This window comes from Calonectris borealis, chromosome 26, assembly GCF_964195595.1.
Source record: "Calonectris borealis chromosome 26, bCalBor7.hap1.2, whole genome shotgun sequence".
NCBI classification, from domain to species: Eukaryota; Metazoa; Chordata; class Aves; order Procellariiformes; family Procellariidae; genus Calonectris; species Calonectris borealis.
In genome coordinates this window covers 5,064,551-5,085,705 of record NC_134337.1, presented here as the reverse complement: position 1 = coordinate 5,085,705, position 21,155 = coordinate 5,064,551, and the positions used below count along the sequence as shown (strand labels likewise).

General features: G+C 54.0%; 1 protein-coding gene across 4 annotated transcripts in view; it reads right to left on the bottom strand.

The window, feature by feature from the left end:
- Nucleotides 1-686: 686 nt before the first annotated feature.
- ATP2B4 (ATPase plasma membrane Ca2+ transporting 4) overlaps nt 687-21,155 on the bottom strand; it is a 37,834-nt gene continuing 17,365 nt past the window's right edge. For 3 of the 4 annotated variants that reach the window (XM_075174369.1, XM_075174364.1, XM_075174365.1), the window contains exons 9-21: nt 20,847-21,061; nt 20,513-20,755; nt 20,151-20,392; nt 19,597-19,831; nt 18,231-18,410; nt 17,881-17,968; nt 17,636-17,742; nt 15,814-16,005; nt 15,491-15,704; nt 14,817-15,028; nt 14,348-14,455; nt 13,788-13,970; nt 687-5,773 (exon numbers count right to left, since the gene is read on the bottom strand). In XM_075174369.1, the coding sequence (XP_075030470.1) occupies nt 5,468-5,773; nt 13,788-13,970; nt 14,348-14,455; nt 14,817-15,028; nt 15,491-15,704; nt 15,814-16,005; nt 17,636-17,742; nt 17,881-17,968; nt 18,231-18,410; nt 19,597-19,831; nt 20,151-20,392; nt 20,513-20,755; nt 20,847-21,061 (2,525 nt within the window). In that variant the 3' untranslated portion in view covers nt 687-5,467. Of the gene's footprint in view, nt 5,774-11,322; nt 11,413-13,787; nt 13,971-14,347; nt 14,456-14,816; nt 15,029-15,490; nt 15,705-15,813; nt 16,006-17,635; nt 17,743-17,880; nt 17,969-18,230; nt 18,411-19,596; nt 19,832-20,150; nt 20,393-20,512; nt 20,756-20,846; nt 21,062-21,155 lie in introns of all 4 variants that reach the window. The other variant, XM_075174370.1, reaches the window with a different exon arrangement.

Genomic DNA, 21,155 nt, shown 5'->3' with positions numbered 1-21,155 from the left:
CCAAGGGTCAAACACTCAGCTGAAAAGTTTTAGATTGAACTTTCTCACCGACAGCCTCGCCCAGCTTGATCTTCTCATCGTGGCTTGGCCCTGGAGTTATTAAAGACACAGAGAAGCAACAGCCTCTCCACCGAAGCCAGGGAGTCAAACAGCTCCAGTGCAATCAACCTGCTTGGGAATGAGAGTGTTTCAGAGGCCAGTTGCTTTTATTTCCCGTTGTCCCCCTCGTCTGGGCAAAGTGCCTCTATGGAGGCAAAATAGTCTCAGTACAGAGGCAGGACACAGCTCAAAGCCAGTCCCCGGGAGATGAAGATCACAATCTCCACCATGCATCACCTTGGAGGCACCGCAGACACGGCATCAGGGAAGGGGACAAGGGCGGATCTTTGCTCAAGGGCAGCTCGACGCATAGCCCAGGAGCTCTGGTTTGGATGGCATTTGACAGCCAATTCTGGACTTTGCTTGGAGATGGAATAGCGAGGCTCACACAGAGAGAAAACCCACACTGCCTAAGGGGTGCTTTTGTAGTGGTGGGGTTGCTTTTGATCCCCATCCCTCTTTCCAACCCGCAGCCCCCACTTTCACGCTCCAGCTTGCCCCAACGGGAAGCCCAGCCGTTCATCCAGCGCTAGGAGAGGATGCGGGATTGATTTCACAAGCTGGTGGACACACTGAGGACGTCACAGTTACATGTGGGCACATTTTATTCTCTGGATGCACTTGCGCATTGTTTCTGCTCAACAGCCAAAGCTTTATTGATTCAAAACCATTACCCTTCTCCCCCGCCCCCAGCACGCTTTAATTTTTTGCTATGTACCCCCTTCCCCACCCTTCAATCACTCGTCCACTTCCACTTTGAGTATTGTCTCTGCTTGGAGTCTGTTTTTTCAGAAGAAGCCAAATGACAATTCATTCAAAAATTTTTTCTCCCAAGAACCATATAAATTACATGCAAAACATTGTACATAGAGATTAATATCAAAATGCAATACAGATCAGGTGCACTTTAAGCTGGACTCTAGGATATGGCAAACACACCAGGGTACATATTGCTTTGAAACCACCATTTTTTTTTAATGTCATGCATACCACATAATATTCAGTCTTTTGTTTTGTATTTTTCTGTTTTTATACAAAAATACCAGTGCTTATTATACTTAGTTACTGGAAAAAAAAAACTCAGATCTGCGTGCCCTCTTCAAAAGAAAGTTTTGTTGTGAGAGCATGGGATAAATATATATACACACACAAATGTTGGTTTAATACTGTATATATATATATTTATTTAAGGGGAGGAAATAAACTAAAGGCAGTTTTAGCCATGGGCTTTGCTGAATGAAAATTGTATTTTTTGTTGAGCAGGAGGATATCAGAGGCAGGACAGCCAGACATCAGCCAGTCTCGGTGGCAGGGGACAGCCTTGGCAGAGCGATGCTGGAGAAGAACAGCCAGGTGCCAAGAAACACGCTGGCGTTGCCCCACAGCCTCGCTGTTTGGGGCAGGACCAGGAGAGCAGTACCCCCACGTCGCCGTGCCCCGCCGGGGAGAGCTGGCTTTGCAGGAGGGCATTTTACAGGTTGCATGCTCCACGGGTTGATGAACTTGTAGGAGCCGGACCCAGCGGTGAGGAGCAATGGCAGGCAGGTACATGTGTCCTTCCCCCGAGAGGTACAAAAGCCTGCAGGGACTCTTCTTTGAGGTGCTTGGTCCCTGCAGTCACAGAGGGCAACAGGAGTTGGCAATGGCATCTTGGAAATGCCCTCCCTGGATCTGGGATGGGGCTTTTCCATTCACCCCAACGTCATGTCACCCCGAGAAGCATTTCTAAAGGGGCTGAGCACTACAGGACATCTACTCCTCAGCTGGGGAAAGCCAAAGGCTGCCCATGCTAAAATTTGGTTTAGTTTTTTTTTCCCTTCTTGAGATTGTTTCAAAATTTTCCTCGAAGCTTATTGCACAAAACCTTTGAAAATTAAGTATAACCCCTGTGCAAATCAAAGGAAACCTTATCACATAATTCAAATGCCTAAAAATGCCTGTTCAGCAATGCACACAGGACGTGGTGTAATGTCTTTGGTACCAATCCGCCAATTTATTTAACAGAAAACCACCACCACCACCACCACCAGAGACCCTACTGGTATTAAGAACTGGATGCAAAATTACGTTCAGAGTGTTTTAATAACAAAGCATTCCAAGGCAAGTTAACACGTATCACAGGGTATGACTTCGGTTCCTGTCTGGCATGGCACTCTCCCCCGTGCACACTCGTGGCAGTTCAAACAAAGCAAAAAAAAAAAAAAAAAAATATATCTCCCCCTCTTTCAAGGCATGTTGCAGAGAGTCCCCAGAAGTTCGTGCCGCCGACCATGCCTTTCAGCGTAGAGCACCAATCTCCCCCAACTCTTTTGTAATGTCCTCAATAACTTAACCCAATAGTCATCTGCTACCAGTATATCACTGAAACTGAATAGAAAAAAAAATACTTTACAGAAAAGATGTATGCACAATAAACGTTTATACTTTAAGCAACCAGCCATACCAACATAATTTATATAAAAAAACATTTATGTCATCCAACTAACGTCTAGTATAAAGATGGCTGCTCGGAGAAAAGGAAGCTGACTGGCATCCGATCGCTGATACACTGAATTAATTACCTGTCACTTTGAACTGCCGTCACACAGTCACGCGCCGTTGCAGACGCGGAACTCAAGATATTTTTTTTTTTCTTTAAACAAAATACATATGGCTGACGTAAAAATATCAGTTTCTGATCTAAAGAAAACTATATTTTTTGCATAATATTTATATATAATTATTTCTCCCCCTCCTAATATGGAAACTAGAACAACAAAAATATATCAACTAAAGAACAACCAGACCCTTGTGGCAACCTGCCAGTCACAGATTTCTGGGAGTGACTTTGAGAGCCTCCAAAGTTGGCTTTTTGTCGGTTTTCGTTGGTTTAAGTCTTTTCTTTTTTTTTTAAAACAGGTCTGAGGTAATAAAAAAAAAATATCAAAAGAAAAAAGAAAAATTGGTGTATCCCCCCCAAAGTATTTAATAAATATTTATGTAAGCTTGTAAGAACACCATATTTTCATCCTTTTTTTTTTTTTTTGCAAGTATTTAAAATAGAAAAAGTGATCTTTTAAGCAATGTCACCTTTAGTACAGAACCAAACCCCACAATCACCCCTTTTGTCTTTCCTGTCACCACTTGTGTATAACCCAAGAAAACACCCCCCCACCCCTGGTCCTGCCCAAGGTATTTTTTCAGCTCGTGTGAAGAAGGAACGGGGAGGGCAGCGACGGGTTTGTCTGCGCGGGCAGGGGGCTCGACACTGAATTTGCAATTGAGATGGGCAGTGGTGGCAATTTCTTCTTGCTGTTGGCAGTGTACGGAGCCCAGCCTTCACCCCCTTTGCCAGCACCGAGGCAGGAGACCTGGGAGAAGGACCTTTCCTCAGCTACCTGGGGCAGGAATGGGGTGACCTTGTCCTTCCCTCCTCCCACCCCAAGGAAGGGACGAGTTGGTGCTGGGCTGGAAACAAAACAAAGACACTTGGTTTGTGTTGTCGTTTAAGGAACACTTATTTCTTGGCAAAGTACTGGGCCCTCGCGTGGCAGGCGGTGCTGCAGGCAGTGCTCGGAGAAGGCACGGGAGATTCTGCTGTGCGTTCTTAAAGGAAAGAAAAGAAGAAACCAGCCAGCCCACCCTCTCGCTAAAACCTCTCTGCTTCCAGGGATGGAGACTGGGCAAAGACAATGATGTTGTACAGCCAGTTACAACCAGGTTCTCTCTGCTTCCAACCAAGCCAAACAGGATGAAGGAGAGAAGGCAGTAGAGCTTCCTCCAGCCCTGCCTGCCTGGGGCCGGTAACCAGGGGTGCACCAGCAAGAGCCCACGGGGAAGAAACTAAGCCCAAGCAAAGCAAACTCCTGCCTCCTGCGCAGACCCATGGCTTCACAAGAGGGTCAGTTCAGAGCCAACTTGCCCAGGACACCTGAGGCCTCTGCTCCAAAAAACAGGACTCACCAAATGGTTATAAGAGACCGAGGTGAGGCAGGATGTAGGGTGAAGAGATGACCTTCAAAAAAGCAGCAAGTGAGCAAAGCCTCCATGCAACACCTTTGCAGCCAACCAACCAACCTGCCACCTCTGCGAGGAAGTGCCTCCACTGGCAAATCAGCTACAGAAGTGCTATGGAAATCAAGGGTCCTCCCACCGGCCATGGAGCCTCCCTCCCTTCCATCGGCTAAAGAGACAACCTTACTCATCCCTTCCATGATCTAGGAGTTGTACTGTCAATAACCTGATGCTTGTTCTCCGTTCAGCCTGTTAACGCTTTGGCAGCGATGCGCAGAGCTGGTGGGCATGGCTGGAGCATCCTCTGGGGTTCCTCAGCAGTTAACCGGAGCTTGTACTCCAAGGCTGAAGGATTATTTAACCCAACAGTACAGACCGGGCAAAAGTCCCTCTGCTCTTGATGGCAGGCGCCGTTAAACCTTTGCAAGACTCTCGCCAAAAGTTTCACAGCTGTTCAAGAGCAGAAGAGGTGCATCTCTTAAGACACCCCATGAAGGAGCCCCATTTCTCACAATCACGGGGCTTTTCTTCACCACCCTTCCACTGCCAGTTCACCTCCACCTTGCTTTGTAGAAAAATCAAAGTCTTTTACATCCAGCAAGGTTACAGCCAAGTCACCTTCGTTCCTTGTCTACCAATTACTGCTTTGGAAACAGAGAGAAAAGTGTGTATGCACACACAGAGGAGGAACTGTAAAGGCTAGGTACCATTTTTCAAGGTGGAAGACTGGTGTACATCCCTGTATCTATCAACCTGTGAGTAAACACCTTCCCCCTGGCTGGGTTTTTTTTTTTTGTTTAGTTTTAAATTTTCGCACTAGAGTGCTAACTCCCCCACTTCCCACTGTGAAGTTACCGGGGGCAAATCCCACAAGCAAAGAACAAACCCCAAGATTAGAAGAAAACCCTAAAAACCACAAGTGGAAAAAAAAAAAAATCACAAGTGCACCCCAGCCCTCAGGCTGAGAGCGTGCATGTAAGACTACAACAATTTGAACTTTCTTTGAACATGCATTTTTCAAAGTGAAAACCCCCTACAGACGCATGGAGCCCAACTCTCGGAGAGGAAATAACCTGGCTGCTTCACTTGGGCGAGTACCACTGAAAATTAGGGATGGAGATGCACAATTTTGGTTTAGCCTCTCTCCCAACACTCAGCATCGTGGTACTCTGGTTCCCACTGCTAAATAATGGTTTAAAAAAAAAAAAAAAAAAAAAAACACAAAACAAAAAACCCCCAAAACAAAACACCAAAATGATATACGTATGAGCAGTTTGACACGAAGTGACCGCAGTGTGTGATCAGTTACTGGTGCCAATATCACACAGGGCGAGGGGCGAAGGTGGAGGAGGAGGGGGGGTTCGAAGTTCTAAGGTCAAACTGATGTCTCCAAGCTGTGTAAGGGGCTTTCAGGCTCCGGGACGGTGACCTCAGCTTGATCGCTGTCCACTGCATTGTTATTTCTGTTGAGGGATGTAGATCCACCCAGGCTACCCCCACCTCGCTTTTTGAGTCCGTCGGTCTCGGGGTCGTCTTCAGCGCCGTCAAGGAATGGTGTTCGAGGCTCATCTTCCTCCAGGATGAACTCTGGGTGAGTCATGAAGTTATGGATGGAGCTTCTGGATTCGGGTTTCTCGAGGCCTTCGTACAAGGAGCTACGGAACGCATTCACCACTTTGATCTGCCGGGAGGCGAGGAGCGTGGGGGATAAACAAAAGAAGGGTTAGTAGCGGCTACGAGAGGCCAGAGCTCCCAGGAGAAAGTAAAAATAACATAACAAAGACACAATAAACAAAAAGCACAACAACAACAACAGTCACCACCACTGAACAGACAGCTAAGTCAAAATGAGAGATCTATGGTGAACTAGGAGGGCCAACATGGATCAGACTCAGGCACTAGGTGTGTGATGGGGAATCAACCGACTATGGGGCGACTTCAGAAGCTGCAAGAAAAGACACAAAAAAACTCAAAAAAACAGATCACTTGAATGAATGGAAGCCAAAATGCATTAGTTGTCATTATGTGTGCGCACGCGTATCTGTGTGTATAAACGAGGACAAAAAAGCGGAACTACAACTCAAAAAAGAGGTGGGTTAGACAAACAGTGGGTTCACTTCAAGGCAAAAAACTCTACTGTGGGAGCGATGTGTGTGTTTGTTCTATTTCATTTTTAGACCTATAGAAAGGAATGGGCTTTAAAAAAGCGTCACAAACTTTTCAAGCCCATGTGAAGCAGTGGGTCCAAGTGGATGCCATGACCAGTAAAACCGGACCCAGCTAAACATGCAAGAAGGAAGCCAGATCTGTGCGAGTTTCCCCACATGGCTGCCACCTGGCTCCCGGGCTGGAGCTCTGGATCCTTCCTCGCATCGACATGCTGAAGAAGACCCAGCGGTTTCCAAAGGCAACTAATTCTTTTGGGTGCTCTGCACGAAAAACAATCCTAAGCTTTGCTAGAAAGCCTGGCCACGCACCGCTCCTGTGAAACCCACAGGCTGTCAGCACCGCCAAAAGCCAGGCTCAACACATTACAAGCAGGAGATCCAGAGCCCAGTTTGGACAACCAGGGTACGGCTCTGCTCCCTCCGTTGCACTGGAAGGGAGAGGTCTGGAAACAAGCCCAGATGGTGGCTAGCAGTGGATTCACTGCTTCCTCCAGTTCCTCTGGAAATCCAGCCTTGAACCCTTCCAGCTCTTGCTCTCCCTTGCAGCCAAGTCACAGTTGTTCGGTCGGATGGGTGACAAGTGTCAGATCCAGCAAACAAAGGGGCAGGAGGTGGCAGCGCGGTGGGGCTGCAGCAGACCTCTCCCCTCAGTGCTGCCGTCACGCTCGCCCCGGCGCCCGCACGGCAGCGACGTGCAGACACTGGCGTACGTCAGACAACCAACATGTGCACCTTGGGCACGGCAGAGCGCTCCAGCTCTCGTGGATGACTCAGGGCCATAATCACTCGAAAGTTGTCAAAAGGCATAAACTGAAGGAGAGCAATGCAGTATGTGGGTTTTTGAAGCAGAGCCAACAAACCGAGCAGCTGAAGGTCTCCCAAGCCTTAGAGGACCTGGTGAAATCACACACATGGCTTTGCCTTTTACTGCAAAGCCCAGAGCTACCCACCACACAGTGCTCTCCAAAGCCTCCCTCGGGTTGCTCCACTGTGTCTTACACTGATGCTCTCCCCGCTGACTCTTTCAGGCCAGAGCCAGCACGTTGCCTCTCTCCAGAGGTCCCCCATCCTGCTGCAGCAGGTCACACCAGCACCCTCCTGGCTCGTGGCACCCTCCCAGTCAGCCAGGAACTGGGCTGTCTCCTCCCTTTAGAGAGGAGGAAGCTACTGACAAAAGTTGTCAGCAGGGACCAAGCATCTTGCACAAGCTCTCGTGTGTTTTATGGAAGCAATAGAAGTCTTTGCTCTGTTAAGCAGAGTTCATCTGGGACCAGGAGATCTGCTCAACTCCTCCTCTCCGAAGTAACTGCCCCAGACCACTGTAAGACTTTGTTCAGCAGCCGGGAAGTCGGTAACACCTCCTCGTAGCAGTGCCAGCTGTCCTGCTCCACCTCCTGCCCCGTGGAAGCAGCATTGCTACTCACGAGCTACCTTCACCTGCTCCCAACACCTGAGGAACCCAGTCCCTACCCATGTCCCCTGCCTGCTCTCATGGTGTCACTGTGAACTGAAGCTGGGGTACAAAAGGGAGGAGAGCCACGGATCCCACAAAAGGGGTGCTCCTCCACAGCATCCCTATGCTACACTCTGGAGAGCCTCCCCGTCACCCAGCTGCTGGCCGAGGGAGTGGAGAGCGTGCAGAGCTGCTGGAGGGAGAATGATTCAGATATCCCCTTGCAAGCTGATGAGGCAAATAAAGATACATGTGTGTTCTGCCACTTCTTCACAAATGGGCTGTAGATCTGGTGGGTGAACAGAGACGACACCCCTCTTCCTGGTGAGATGAGCCGGGTTAAACTGTCCGCCTTGGTCTGGGACAGGCTAGGAGGGAAGTCACCAACCAGCACAGCCAGCGAGAGTTTCCTAGGGATCTTTGGTCTCAGCACAAACAGCACTCACAAACTAGACCAGAGAAGTTACTCAAAGAAAAGTCTCGTGCCTGGAACCCTGGAGATTTTACCTGCAAGATGTTCCAGGGTTCCCCTCTCACGAGGGATGCCCTTCTGAGTCCGCTCTCCATCTGGCTCAGAAAGATGGTGCTGCGCCACATGGGGCAGCAACGTGGCATCCCCCGGCACAGGCTCAGCACATCCCGGCTAGAAACAAACAAGCCAGCTCTTGCGCACACACACGGACCAGCACGCACACACGAGCTGGATGACAGACACTCATGAGGAGATGAGCGTGGGCCAGGTACCCCCCATGATGCTGGAGCACCAGCTGGCCTGCGAAAATGGAAAGTTTATGTAACTGGGAACAGAAATTCAGAGCTGTGTTTGCTGCACTAACGACCGCAGTAAGATCCTGGATAAATTCAGTGTTTAGCGTGAAGGCACAGGACAAGGGAGACCACCAAGCAGGCCACCTTCTACCAAGACTGATAATCTGTCACATCATCATCATCTTGAGAACAGCAACAAAAGCACTGACCCCTGAAATGCAGCGTGCAAAACCAACTAAACCAAGCATAACCAACCCAAACAAGCTCACGAGAGCCTAGGTGACTGCCAAAGCAACTAGGTGGTCAGCCTAGCAAAAGCTCAGAGGTAGCAGTAGCTTCACAAAAGCCCTCCCTGCCCCACCACCTCAAGCATTGGTGAGTCCAGACCCTATCTACCACATCACTGCCTTCAGCTCCACCAATAAACTTCTGCTCCAGCTTTCCTCAGATTTTCTTACTTTGATTTAACCATCTCTGTCAGCAACAACTGCTGTGAAATTAATTCAGCTGTTCCCTTGTCAAAGGAACTTAACAGCAAGGAAATGTGTTTTGAATGAGCCAGGCAGTGCAAACAAAAACGAAATCCTCCCCAACCAAGTTGAAAGCCCACCTCCCTCCCTGCCTATGGTCAGGCTTACGTCTCCTCTCCACCTGAAACCTTCGCAACCTGCGTAACCTCCAAGCTTGGCATTTATTCTCATTTCACATCATCACTGCAGCACTGCAATGTGCTGGGCAAACCCCACTGCTCACGTGGAGATGGAAATTACATCTTCTGCACGAAGCCAGCATCAGCTCCACTGCTGACCCCTGGCTTGCTTCGCTCAGCTCCCTCCAACCAGGGCAAAACCCCCAAGGGAGACCAGCTCAGCTCTGCAAACCATCTCCTGAGGGTCATTCCCGAGACCTCCCTCTCCTCCATCACCCCAACAGGGGCACAGCAGGCGGGGCTGCCGAGGTCCAGCCCTGGAGAACTCATCCCACAGAAGTGCAGTGGAAGACAGAGGGACACCATTAATCTGTATGGAGGGAAGTGGAGCTTTGAGAGAGAGGGAAGGGAAGCGGCAGAGGGAAATAGAGAGAAGTCTAGGCAGAAAACAGAGGGAAGACTTAGCGACCTGGGTTAGCTTCTGGAAAAGTTGTTTGCTGCCTGGAAGGCCACAAGCTATCCAAGTTATCTATTTCTTTGCTGCAAATTGGGGAGAACATTAATCCACAGACTGCAAAAACCCCTGCATTTTGGTCTTGTCCACCCAAGCCCACTACCGTGAGACCCCTCTAAGCGGGTTTTTGTCTGATTAGAAAGTCTTGGTGGTGCACAGATGCAGCCGGGAACAGAAGGCAACTGCGCTGCTTCAGAAACACTGGGTTAAACAAAATAAAATTCAAGCATCAGTGTCGGCTAAATAGAGAGAAAACAAAATTATCAGAAATTCTCTCTTCTCTCCCACAGTGCATAAACCATGGAGACTGAAAGCTATTCAAAAAGTCACCAAGGGTATTTCTTTAATAAGAGGAGAACACAGAAAATGACTGTGCAATAAAAAAGCCAATTATCCGGGAAAGATACACTACCTACTCACAGCCTGGCACAGCCCTGCAGAGAGAATTCAGGCTCACGTGCTCACAAGCCCGTATATGCAGCTCACGATGAACACGGAGAGGGGGACTGCACCAGACAGGGCTTTTCTTTGGTCTGGAAAAGCCCACAGCTAGATCCAGGATCCAGCTTTGCCGCTGATGTTCAGCAGGGCCATGTTTTCCATCTCCGTTTGCATGCAGAGTCGCATGTCTCTGCATACACTGAGAACCAGCGTGTGCAGAACAAGCCGGGCACCGATGAGCCGCTGCAATGGGGCAGCGATGACAGGGGACTAGCAGAGCCCTATGCTGTCCCCGCAGAGCTCCAGGGCAGCAAAGGGCACGCTTACGTGCACAGGCTTGCTCAGCTCTGTCTTGCACGGCATGCAAGTTCACAGGCGGGATGGGGCAGGCTGCTTGCTTACAAGCCAGCTCTGAAACAGCGGGCTGAGCTGCAGGTGAGCGGCTCCGAGCAGCTCCGATGCATCGCCACCGGCCAGCTGAGCCACAGTAACCGGCTGCTCTCTTGCACCGTCCCAGCCAAGGCGGGAGCAAACACCCCTCTCACACGTGTGCAAGAGGCAGAGAGCGTGCAGGCAGCCTGTTACCACGGCTCAGCTGACCCCTGGTAGCACATTAACTGCTGTGGGAAGGTCCGAGCGGCCACTCTGTCTCCAAACAGATTTACAGCTTCGGTAAAGCAACGCCTCTCTGCCCATCCCTGCCCTTCTGGGGCATCCTCGGGCTGGGCAGAGCCGCATCGGAAAGAAACGGCAGCTTTTGGGCGCAGCGTGCCCTTTTCACAGCAATGCTTTTAGTTGCTCATGAACACAAGGTTCTTTTAACAAGAACCGCCAATTTTTGCACCCCTCAGGAGGGTGGACTCATACGTCAGTCCTGCAAAGGAGGAGAAGAGGTAAAAATAGAGGAAGCAACAAGGAATGGGGGGGAAGGACGAGAAAGTATCGTAAACTTGTTAAAGATGCAACAGCGTAAAACCTTTTGGTTTTTTTTAAACACTCTCCCGCCCCATCCTTCATTTTGGAAATCAGTGTGCAAGTCAAGGTTTAGAGAGAGAGAGAACAGGCTGGGTTAGGTTGGTGCAGGTGCTCTCTGTGGTTATTAGAAGTCATGCATTGTAATAGACTATCACTCACTGCCCGCAGGAGGAGATGCAGCAGCAGCAGCAACAGCAGAAGTGGTGGGAGTGGAATTGACGGAGGAAAGAGCTACATGGGTTGGGCTAGAAACATTTTTTACATCGTGGTGCTGGCTCACGATGGAAGGCTGTCTCCTGAGGGCTCCCTGCAAAGAGGAGGCGCCGGTCTGGAATGTGTAAACTACGTCCATCTGCAAAGAACCAGAGAGTGAGATAGCGTCGCCCCGGCCAGAGACAGGGAGAGGGGTTGGGGATGGAGGGGAGCAGGGATGTTGGGCAGACACACACGGACAAGAAGGAAGAAGGAGGACGGAGAGGTGGGGAGGAGGGAGGAGAGAGCCCCCCCACCCCGCGCTCCCGTAAACCCGCATCGGGTTCAGCTGGTATTTCTGGGAGCAGAGGAGAGGTCGGCTTCCAGCCTCTGCCCCGCTCTCGCAGGTGCGAGAGGGACAGGGTTTATCCCACCACCAAGAAAGAGACCGCGGTGGGAGGGAGCGACAGAGGAAACACCTTGGGTTATCCCGACAATCTGCAGGAGGAGCACAGAAAGAGAGAGGGTGGGCAGAGGTGCGAGCTGGAAGCCGGTGGTCCAGAAAACTGCGCTGGGAAAGGGTTTCTGGTCCCTCAGTCCCATGGGATGTAAAGCTGGGGGGCCGAATCCTGGGACACACCACATGCCCGCAGCTCCCATGGCAGCCAGCCGTGCTGGAAGACGTTTCAGCCTCTCCCCCAGGCTCACGGCTCGGCACGGGGCTCAGAGGCAGAGCTGGTAGGGACGGGCAGGGATGCAGCAAGGAAGCCCCCTTGGCGGTGGGCTACCGTTGCTCTGTGGATGCACACCGAGCAGCATCCGGATGCCACCGTGGCTTCCCAGACACTTTGCAGCTTGACTGTCCCCAGCCCCGTGCCAGCCAGCCCGCTGGCAGAGCACACAGCCCTGCGCCGCCCCAGCTCGCCCGCCTTGGCTGCATGGCTCCTGGGGAAGGAACACATCCTCCAGACCCACGTGCAGCTCTAGTTCACCCTGGAGGTATTTTACACACTGCAGTTTGATCTCCCTCCCTGGAGGGACCCTCTTTTCCCCAGCGCTCCAGGCTGGCCCGTGGGGAAGAGCCCTGTGCTCTCACTTAAGACGTGCTGACTCGGGACAGAAGCCCTCAGGATGCTCGTGTTGGACCTGCCAGCTGCTCGGCTCAACGTGCAGGGCACCGCAGCCAGGAAAGGAGTCCCTAAAGAGGCTCCAGGATCTGCCAACGTCCAGGAGCGTTTTTCACGTTGCAAGACCAAGAGCTCGTTTCAGCCCAGGTCCACCATGGCTGCAGGGAGATACCTTGGAGGCTCCAGGCTCGGCCCCAGCGGCATGCCTGGCCGCTGGTACTGCAGCCGTTCATACCTCCCAGGCCTCCAACACATCTGCACCGCTTCTGAAACAGCCCAGTGCTCCCAGCACATCTTTCATGTGAATGAGCCAGACTGAGCCAGCAGCTCAGCCCCCCGCAGCACCAGCGACCAGCGCTGCCCCGGGCCCCCCGAAGAGCCCGGCCACCCCTCACTGCTCACAACGGGCAGGGATCAAGGCTGAACCTCACCTTGAAACCATCAAGACAACATCTCACAGAGGAGAAGCAAAGTTAACGTGGCACAACAGAGCTGCTGTGCTCGCTCCAGTCCCTGTGGCTGGGCCATTTTGGTTATCTCCGCTAGTCGGAGGGCCAGAGGAAGAGGAACGAAGGATAACAAAGCAGCCCTGAATGCCAGGGACCACTGGGGGCCTACGGCTTTCCTCCATGGGGCAGCTCTGCCCAGGCCTCAAGGAAAGCGAGGTCGCTGCCCCTTGTCTGCAGGGAGCTCTCCCTGCCCTGCCCAGCCAGCAGTCTGGGGGGAAAAACACCCTTTCAGGAAAAACTGAGTCAGGGAGAAACACCTGATGTAAAAACCGTATTAACAGATAGATTCTTCTCCCCTTCTGTGCTGTGGGGCCAAGAGCTCCAGCAAGGAGCCTGGAGAGCTGGCAGGGAGGGGTGGCAAGAGCCCTTGGCCAAAGGGCCGTTGGGAAGGACCGAGAGCAGCAGAGGAGTGAGACCGGAGAGGGTCTCATGCAGGCAGATCCCTCCTGGGCACGCTCCCCTCTGGGAGCAGCGTCCCAGCAGCGACCGAGAGCAGCTTCAGTGCTGACCCACTGCACAACTCAGTAAGAGCTCGGGCGGCTCCATGGCCCCCCGCAGCTTCTGAGCCCCCTCCTCTGCTGCGTGAGGTGCCCATCAGCAGCTCATCCAGCCTCCTGCAGACCAGCCTGGCCTCGAACTGCCGGATACCGTGCTCTGCATCAGAACAGACCGGTGCCTCCCCCCGCCCTGAGCTGTCCCCGAAAGCCAGGCTGTCCTGGTTCCCCAACCAGGGCAGACCCAGAAAGGCACAGGCGGTGGGAGAAGTCTAGCCCAGGAGGCGATGGCATCCTCCGAGCAGCAGCCGTTGCCTCTTTCCAGACAGAGCCCCTGGAGAGAAAGAAAGAGAAAGGAAGAGAGAGAGAAGGAAGAGCCCCACAGTACCCGCTGCCCCACAGTACCTGTGTCTGTATCCTGTTGAGACCCCTGAACCACAGGATCTGCCCGCGCCGCAGCTCCATTTCAGCGTGGTCGATCTCATCCACGTCTTCAGGCAGCTCCTCCTCTGGGATCTCCTCCTTGGTGATGCCATGCCCAGCTTCCTTCAGGAACTTCAGGTGGCTGGTTGGGACAGTGCAGATCAGCTGGGGAGAGGCAGGGAGAGAGTGGTTCCTTAGCCCGTGGGCTGTGGCAGCATGGAGCCCACCGCCACTTGACCAAGCGGGAGCATTCCTGCAGCGAGCTGCCAGGACTCAGCTGAGAGACGCCAGGATGCAGCCGAGACATGCTGCTGCTGGAAGTGCCCCACGGCAAGCAGGGTGGGAACGAGGAATAGATTAGCAACCTCCTCGCCTCACTGCTGGTGTGGTATTGGGATGGAGCATCACCCCCTTCCAAAGCTGCCTTGAATAAATACTGGGGAGAACAAGGGCAGCAAGGCAGCGGGAAGGGAGAGGCAGGCTGGGCTGCCAGCATGCCGTGGCTTGGAGGCACGTGGTATGTTTTTCAGACTGGCTCTTACCTGGCCCCAGAGGAGCTCTCCCACTCCGATAAAAATACACCAGAACCACTGGCTCAGGGTGAGCCCAGAGCAGCTGAACGGCTTCCCACCAAACTCCACAATGATGATCTAGAGCACAGGAGAGAACAAGTCACACACCGGGGAGCTCCAAGGGCTGCATGGCACAGCCATGGGATGAAAAGGTCCCCTATGGCCACACATCTTTCCCCCTCTCCCTGGGATCACGAGAGGAGCAAGGGCCTCACATCTAGGCTGGTAACTTTACAGGACACCAGAGCACGCTGGCTGGCCGGCCCTGGCATCCTTCAACACACTCTAGACCCCAATATTCAGTTTTAGTGTCACCAAGAAGCTGGTGGAGAAGAATAAGGGGACAGGACAGAGCTGTGAGCAGTGACAGCAGCAGACACAGGTCCTGCCTGCATCACGGTCCCCCCCCAGCCCCACCATCTTATTCCCACAGCCTCACCTGAGCTGCAAATGTCCCCAGCACCACTGTGCAGAAGATGGGGTTGCGGTAGATGGACTCAAAGACGTTCCTCTCCCCGTGGATCTTGCGCGCATTGATCTCATTGAACAACTGCATCATGACAAAGGTGTTGAAGACAATGGTGTAGTGCTCGGTGGGTGGGGAGTGGAGTGGGGCGTTTCGGCCACTGTCGATGTCAAAAAACTTCTCCCCTAAGCAGACAAGAGGTTTTGGGGAGGGGATGGGGAAGGACAGGGAAGAGAGGAGAAGATGAGATCCTGCTTCTTACTTCTGCTCTGCCCTGGTGGAGGTGGAATTAGGATCCCAGGCTCTTGCTGAAGATCCCTTGACCCAGCTGGAGTCCCCCATGCTAGTCCCACTCAACCCTTAATTCCTTAAAAATGTTGAAAACCTGCTGCCCTGGCTAAAACTGACTCTGCACCCAGCAAGGTCTTGAGCAGACCCACACTTTCAATGTAAATCCTCTCCCTTAACACCCCTCCGCTTCCCATCCATTATTAAATAAGTTCTGTCCTGGCCAACGTGGGGTCACCGAGTGACAGCTGAGCATAAGGGTCCCCGACACTGGTGAAGAAAGGTGGCTCACGAGGCAGTGCTGGGACTTTGCCCCTTTCCTTCCCCCCTCCACCGTTTCTTGGGGCCTCACAGCTCACCCGCAAAAAGCAGCGTGAAAATGATAGTTAGCTGGTACACCGCATGCCCCAGGATGTTCTTCATCATGGTGCGGGAGATGAGCGGCTTGTTGCGGCCGTACGGCTTGCGCAGCAGCAAGGACTCGGACGGGGGCTCCGTGGCCAGGGCTAAGGAGGCGAAGGTGTCCATGATCAGGTTCACCCACAGCATCTGGACAGCCTTCAGGGGAGAGTCCTGCAGAGAGAGCGGGGAGAACACGTCACGCCACCAAAACTGCCCTCTCTTCGCTCCCCGTTTTGCAGGAACCCCCGCTCTCCTCCTGCTGAGCCCAGCGGCCCCGTACCTGCGTGATGCAGGCGCCCGTGAAGGCCACGATGACGGCCACGATGTTCACGGTCAGCTGGAACTGCAGGAACTTGGAGATGCTGTCGTAGACGTTGCGTCCCCACATCACCGCCTTGACGATGCTGGTGAAGTTGTCATCCGTCAGGATGATGTCCGAAGCCTCCTTCGCCACGTCCGTGCCTGCGATGCCCTTGAGGACCAGGGAGAAAGCGATGGGGTGAGTCACAGGGCGAGCTCCACGCTCGCAGCCCACCCGGCTCCGCTTTTCTTTCCAGAAACAGCCCCGAGAGAAAAATCTGCCAGAGCCAGAGGAGCTGGTGCCAGTCCTGCGTTTCACAGCGAGTCCTGCTGCAGCTGCACCAACGCACCCAAGAGACAGGAGGCTCCGAAGTAGCAAAGCCTTCAAGGACAGACACCAGCTTGGCTCCGGAGCGGGGCTCTGAGCCAGCGCAGCTTTACAGCCTGAGTGCCCCAGACAGGGGCCAGAGAGCAGCAAAGCTGGAAAACAGCTTATAAGTGCTGGTTCCTCCTTATGCCAGGGAACACGGGGATCCCTGGCTGGGCATCTCTGCTGCAAGCAAGGGGTGGGACTCCCAAATGAGAAAAACGAGCTCAGCAGCCCGAAGCCCCACCGCCTTCTTAGTGTCCTCTGCCCTGTCCGAGGTGGATGGCAGCCCCGCAGCCTCCCAAATGTCACCTGCAGCATCTCAGCCGGACGCAGTTTGCTCTGCAGGAGCTGGGCTCGCTGCGTTTCTCACTGCCGGCACACAGAGGCGCTCGCTTTGCAGTAATTAAATGCACTGAAGCGATGCCGTTAACGAGCAGGTTCCCTGGTGCTTTCCTGGAGGAGCTCTCTTGAGATTTGCAAGACCCGTCTCAGACGGGAACCCCCTGGCTTTGCAGGGCGTGAGCTTCGGAGCAAGATGGACAAACCAGCCGAAGGTACCCCACATGGGGTTTGATCCCTGCTCTCTGGAGACCCAAGGGCGGTGCAGCCCCGGTGCCTAGCCCCCAGCAAAGCCCAGTGCCTGGCCAGGGTCTGGCAGGGGGCACGTGGAGGCAGGAAGCCCCGCTGTACGGTCAGACGACCTTCTGCTATTCATCCTAAAGGCTCCAGAATTGCACTTGGATATTTAACACCTTCATACAAACACCCACTGCCAAAAAATTTCTCATTTGCTCAAAGCTCCCTACATGGGCTCATAAGGCTCCATGTAGCAGCTGGCTCCTGCTCATGTACCTAAACTTAAACAATTCACAGGAAACCCGTTAAAACCGACAGGTTTATTTTCTTGCTTCTTTCAGACAGGGCAAAGAAAAGCAGCAAACCAGGAGATCAGAGTTCTTCACCACAAATAAACTCCCCCAATCAGTGTCAGCACCACGCTCGGAGCCTGGGTGAAGAACTGCAGGGATAAACCAAGTCACGCTGAGTTATTTGGCTCCCACAGCATTCCTGGACCCCACAGCTCGGAAATCGGGGCCAGGCAGGACCCTGCTCTGGGTGCTCTTGCAAGCACCACGTCACCTTCAGCTTGACACAGTCCGTCCGGGTGGGACGGAGGAGCCCAGCCCTAAGCCAGGCTCTCAGAGGATTGCTTCCCATCAATCTTTTGCTAGGAGTCCTATAAAGTTCATGAGAATTAAATCAAACCTCCAAAGAAGATTTCTTTTTTCTTTTTAAGCCATCCTGTAGATTTGGAGGAGAGTTTCACCAGTCCAGAAATAATTTCAGTGTTGAGAATAACCAAGCATGCCATTAGTTTCTCACCCTGCAGAGCGAAGGCCACCCCTGGGGAAAACCCACCGCCCGTCCGTACCATGGCAAACCCAACGTCGGCTTTCTTCAAAGCTGGGCCATCGTTGGTCCCATCCCCGGTCACGGCCACCACCTGCCTCTGGTCACCAACAGTGCTGTCGATAATTCCTGAAATGGGGACAAGCAGTTCAGAGAAAATAAGCCCCAAGGGCAGGCTCCCAGCACAGATTATGCTGCAAAAGCGCCTGGGCAGAGCAGAATGAGACACTCTGAGAGGCAGCAGCCGGGGGAGCTGCAGGCACTCACCTTTCACGAGCGTGTGCTTATCTGTCGGGGAGGAGCGGGCCAGCACACGCAGCTTGGGCCAGATCTTATCCAGCTGCTCCTGTTCCACCTGCAGGACAAGGCACATGGGAGAAAGGGTAGGGACCCCCCAGAAACCTTCTGCCCCACCGGACACCAAACCCCAACCGGGACAGCGCCTTCGCCTCCAAGCACCCCGACACCCCTGCGGCTGCGCCGGGTGAGGATCCCGGCAAGCGGAGGGACCAGCTGTGTTTATCCACGGAGAGGAGGAAAACCCAGCGGGATTCCGGGGCTGTCGGAGAGGCCACCCACACCCGCTGCAGAGCAGGACCCAGGGGCTGCTCTCCCACCTCTCCCTTCTCGTTGCGGATGAGCCGGTTGAACTCCTTCCCCTCCAAGCACAGGAAGTCCTCCCCTGGCAGCAGGATGCCACACTTGGTGGCGATGGCGCGGGCGGTGTTGATATTATCCCCCGTCACCATCCGGACGGTGATCCCTGCACGCTGGCACTTCAGGATGGCGTCCGGCACCTGGGGGACGGGGACAGGGTTGGGGGGGGACAGGCAGGGCAGGAGAGAGCACTTGGATTTGGCACCAGGTATCTCGGGAGCCAGACAGCTCCTCTCCCATCCTCCCTAAAAGGACCTGGAAAGGGCCCTGGTGGGGTCACGGACCAGCAGCCCACCTGCATCCGCCGGCGGCTCAGCTCGGTGCTGAGCTGGGGACGAGATGCTGAACCAAAAACTGCCCCCCAGAACCAGCTCAGCCGTTTATCCCTGCGGTGCAGGGGGAAGCCACCAGGGACCGGAGAGGATGCCTGCCCCTGCTCGCTGCCGCCGCCGGCTGCTCCTGCACCGCAGCCTCCTGCGCTCGCCACGGCTCCAGCCAGACTCGCGCTGTGTGTCCGGTGCAGCCCCTCCGGCACAGGCAGCAGAGATCTTCCAGCCCCTGCCCCAAGGGGAAGGCAACCTCCCTGCCTCCTCCCCATCACGCTGCGGTGCCGGGCGCCGAGGCACGGCCCTGTGATCCATCACAACGGGGGCATTTTGTCCGCCCCCTCGCACGTTGCTGCACTAATGGGTTTATCTATTATGAAGCGGTGGGGGAAGAGGATATTAGTGAGAAATTAGCAAATTGAATCAACGGCCTCCAGAGCCGGTGCAAACAGGGCATCTGTAATGCAATTCCCAGACCCAGATACCTGAACATCTAATCAGGAAAGATGCAAGCAAGGCAGGAGCGCAGGGGCAAGCTCTAAAATGTAATCAAGAGGCAGGTATTGGAGGGCTTATTGCATTAGCCCAGCTGCCTGCCTGTCACCCCCGTGGCAGAGGCGGGGGGGGGCAGCAAGCTGCAAGGAAGGAACCAGCTAAATCAGCCCTGCCCTTCTCCAACACCCACTGTCACCCCTACGTGGTGTCTCCATGCACCTTTCAACTGCATGTGGAACCAGGCTGGCTTGTGCACAGACCCCTGGTAGCAGCTGGGGGGAAAGTTTGGGTGGAAACACCCTGCCACCAGGTCATTTTGTTTAGGTATGGGAGAGAAACACCAGCAGCAGGGAGCTGGTAGCGTGGGACACTTCAGGGATGGATGCAGAGGAGCTGCTTGTGCTTTCTCAAGGGGCTCATGGTCCTGAGCAGCAGGGAAAGGGGCTCCTGGCCCAGGAAGGGGGCTGGGGTGGAGGACAGCCAGGGCAGAGCTGGGATTCGGTACCTCTGGCCGCACAGGGTCCTCTATCCCGACCACAGCGATGCAGGTCAGGTCAGACAGGATCTCGTTCTCGCTGTCCCAGTCCGGCTCAGCGTCAGCAGGGAAGTCACGGAAGGCCAGGCAGATGGTCCGCAGCCCGTGGCAGGCCATGGGCTCTATCACCTTCTTCACCATCTCATCCCGGTCCTTCACCTTGAACATCCGAGGGTCTCCGTTCTTGTCCAGGATCCTGGTGCACCTAACACAGGACCAGGATGGAGGGTGAGGGAGGCTGGTGGTGGCACGTGCTGCCGGCTCAGTGATCTGCTCCCCCTGTCACCCGGGTTCCCCCATCTGCAAAACGGTGGCATCCTCCTTACCCACAGCTCCCCAGCTTCACCAAAGCCACCCTAAGAGAGTCAAACGCTGCACGGCAGCACCTCCCGATAGTCACCTCCCCGCTCCACAGCGGCTGGGCACCCTTCACCCCACAGCCCTCCAAAACAGCTCCCAGGGCATCGAGAGCCTAAAGCCCACAGGACAGGGAGAGGACTGGCGTAGGGAGGGAGGATGGTTACTTGCGGAGGATGATCTCGGAGGCTCCCTTGCTGTACATGCGGAAGCCGCCGTTGCCGTTCTTCAGCACCGTGCTCATGGACTTGCGCACTGAGTTGAAGGTGTAGACCTTGTAGAGCTTCTCCTCTGGCACTTCGTTCCGCACAGCCTGGTAATCCTGCTTCAGGTCCAGCACAAAACCCAGCAGGGCGCACTCAGTCTTGTTCCCCACTTGCCGGGGTAGCCCCCCTTCCTTCTCAGGTGGCTGGAGAGGAAAAAGGAAAGGAAAAGCAATGCCAAACCTGGGTACGGCAGGATGGGAGCTGCAGGGATGGCTAACGGTGGGGAAGGCCAGAGGACACGAGAATGTGGTTCTCCAACTCACCAGGATCTTGGATGTGTAGGCAGAGTTGATGGCGACACCGTTGACTATGAGGTCCAGGATCTTGGGCAGGATGGCTTCGGGGTCGGGGATCTGGCGGTAGTGGGTGTCCCCCACGTAGGCCTGCACCACAGTCATGCGGTTCATGGTGAGCGTGCCCGTCTTGTCCGAGCAGATGGCGGTGGCGTTGCCCATGGTCTCACAGGCGTCCAGGTGTCTCACGAGGTTGTTGTCCTTCATCATTTTCTGCAGCAGGCACCATGACCATGAAGGTCAGAACTCAAAACATGAATTTCCCCATCATGCCCCCAGCAACCCTGCTGCATCGTGGTCTCACCTTCACAGAGTAAGCCAGGGAGATGGTGACCGCCAGCGGGAGCCCTTCAGGCACAGCCACCACCAACACGGTGACACCGATGATGAAGAACTTGACAAAGTACTGGATGTAAATGGGGGTGCACTCCGCCAGCCAGGGCCGCCCCTGCACCCCAAACGTGTCGATCACGAAGTACAGCACCAAGATGATGACCGTGATGGCCGACATGATCAGCCCTGGCGGAAGAGACAGAGCGGCAGGTGAAGGGATGCAGGGGAAGGGGACAACCCCTTCTCCCCGTGCTACTTCCAGCAAGAGCTCTGGGGTGAC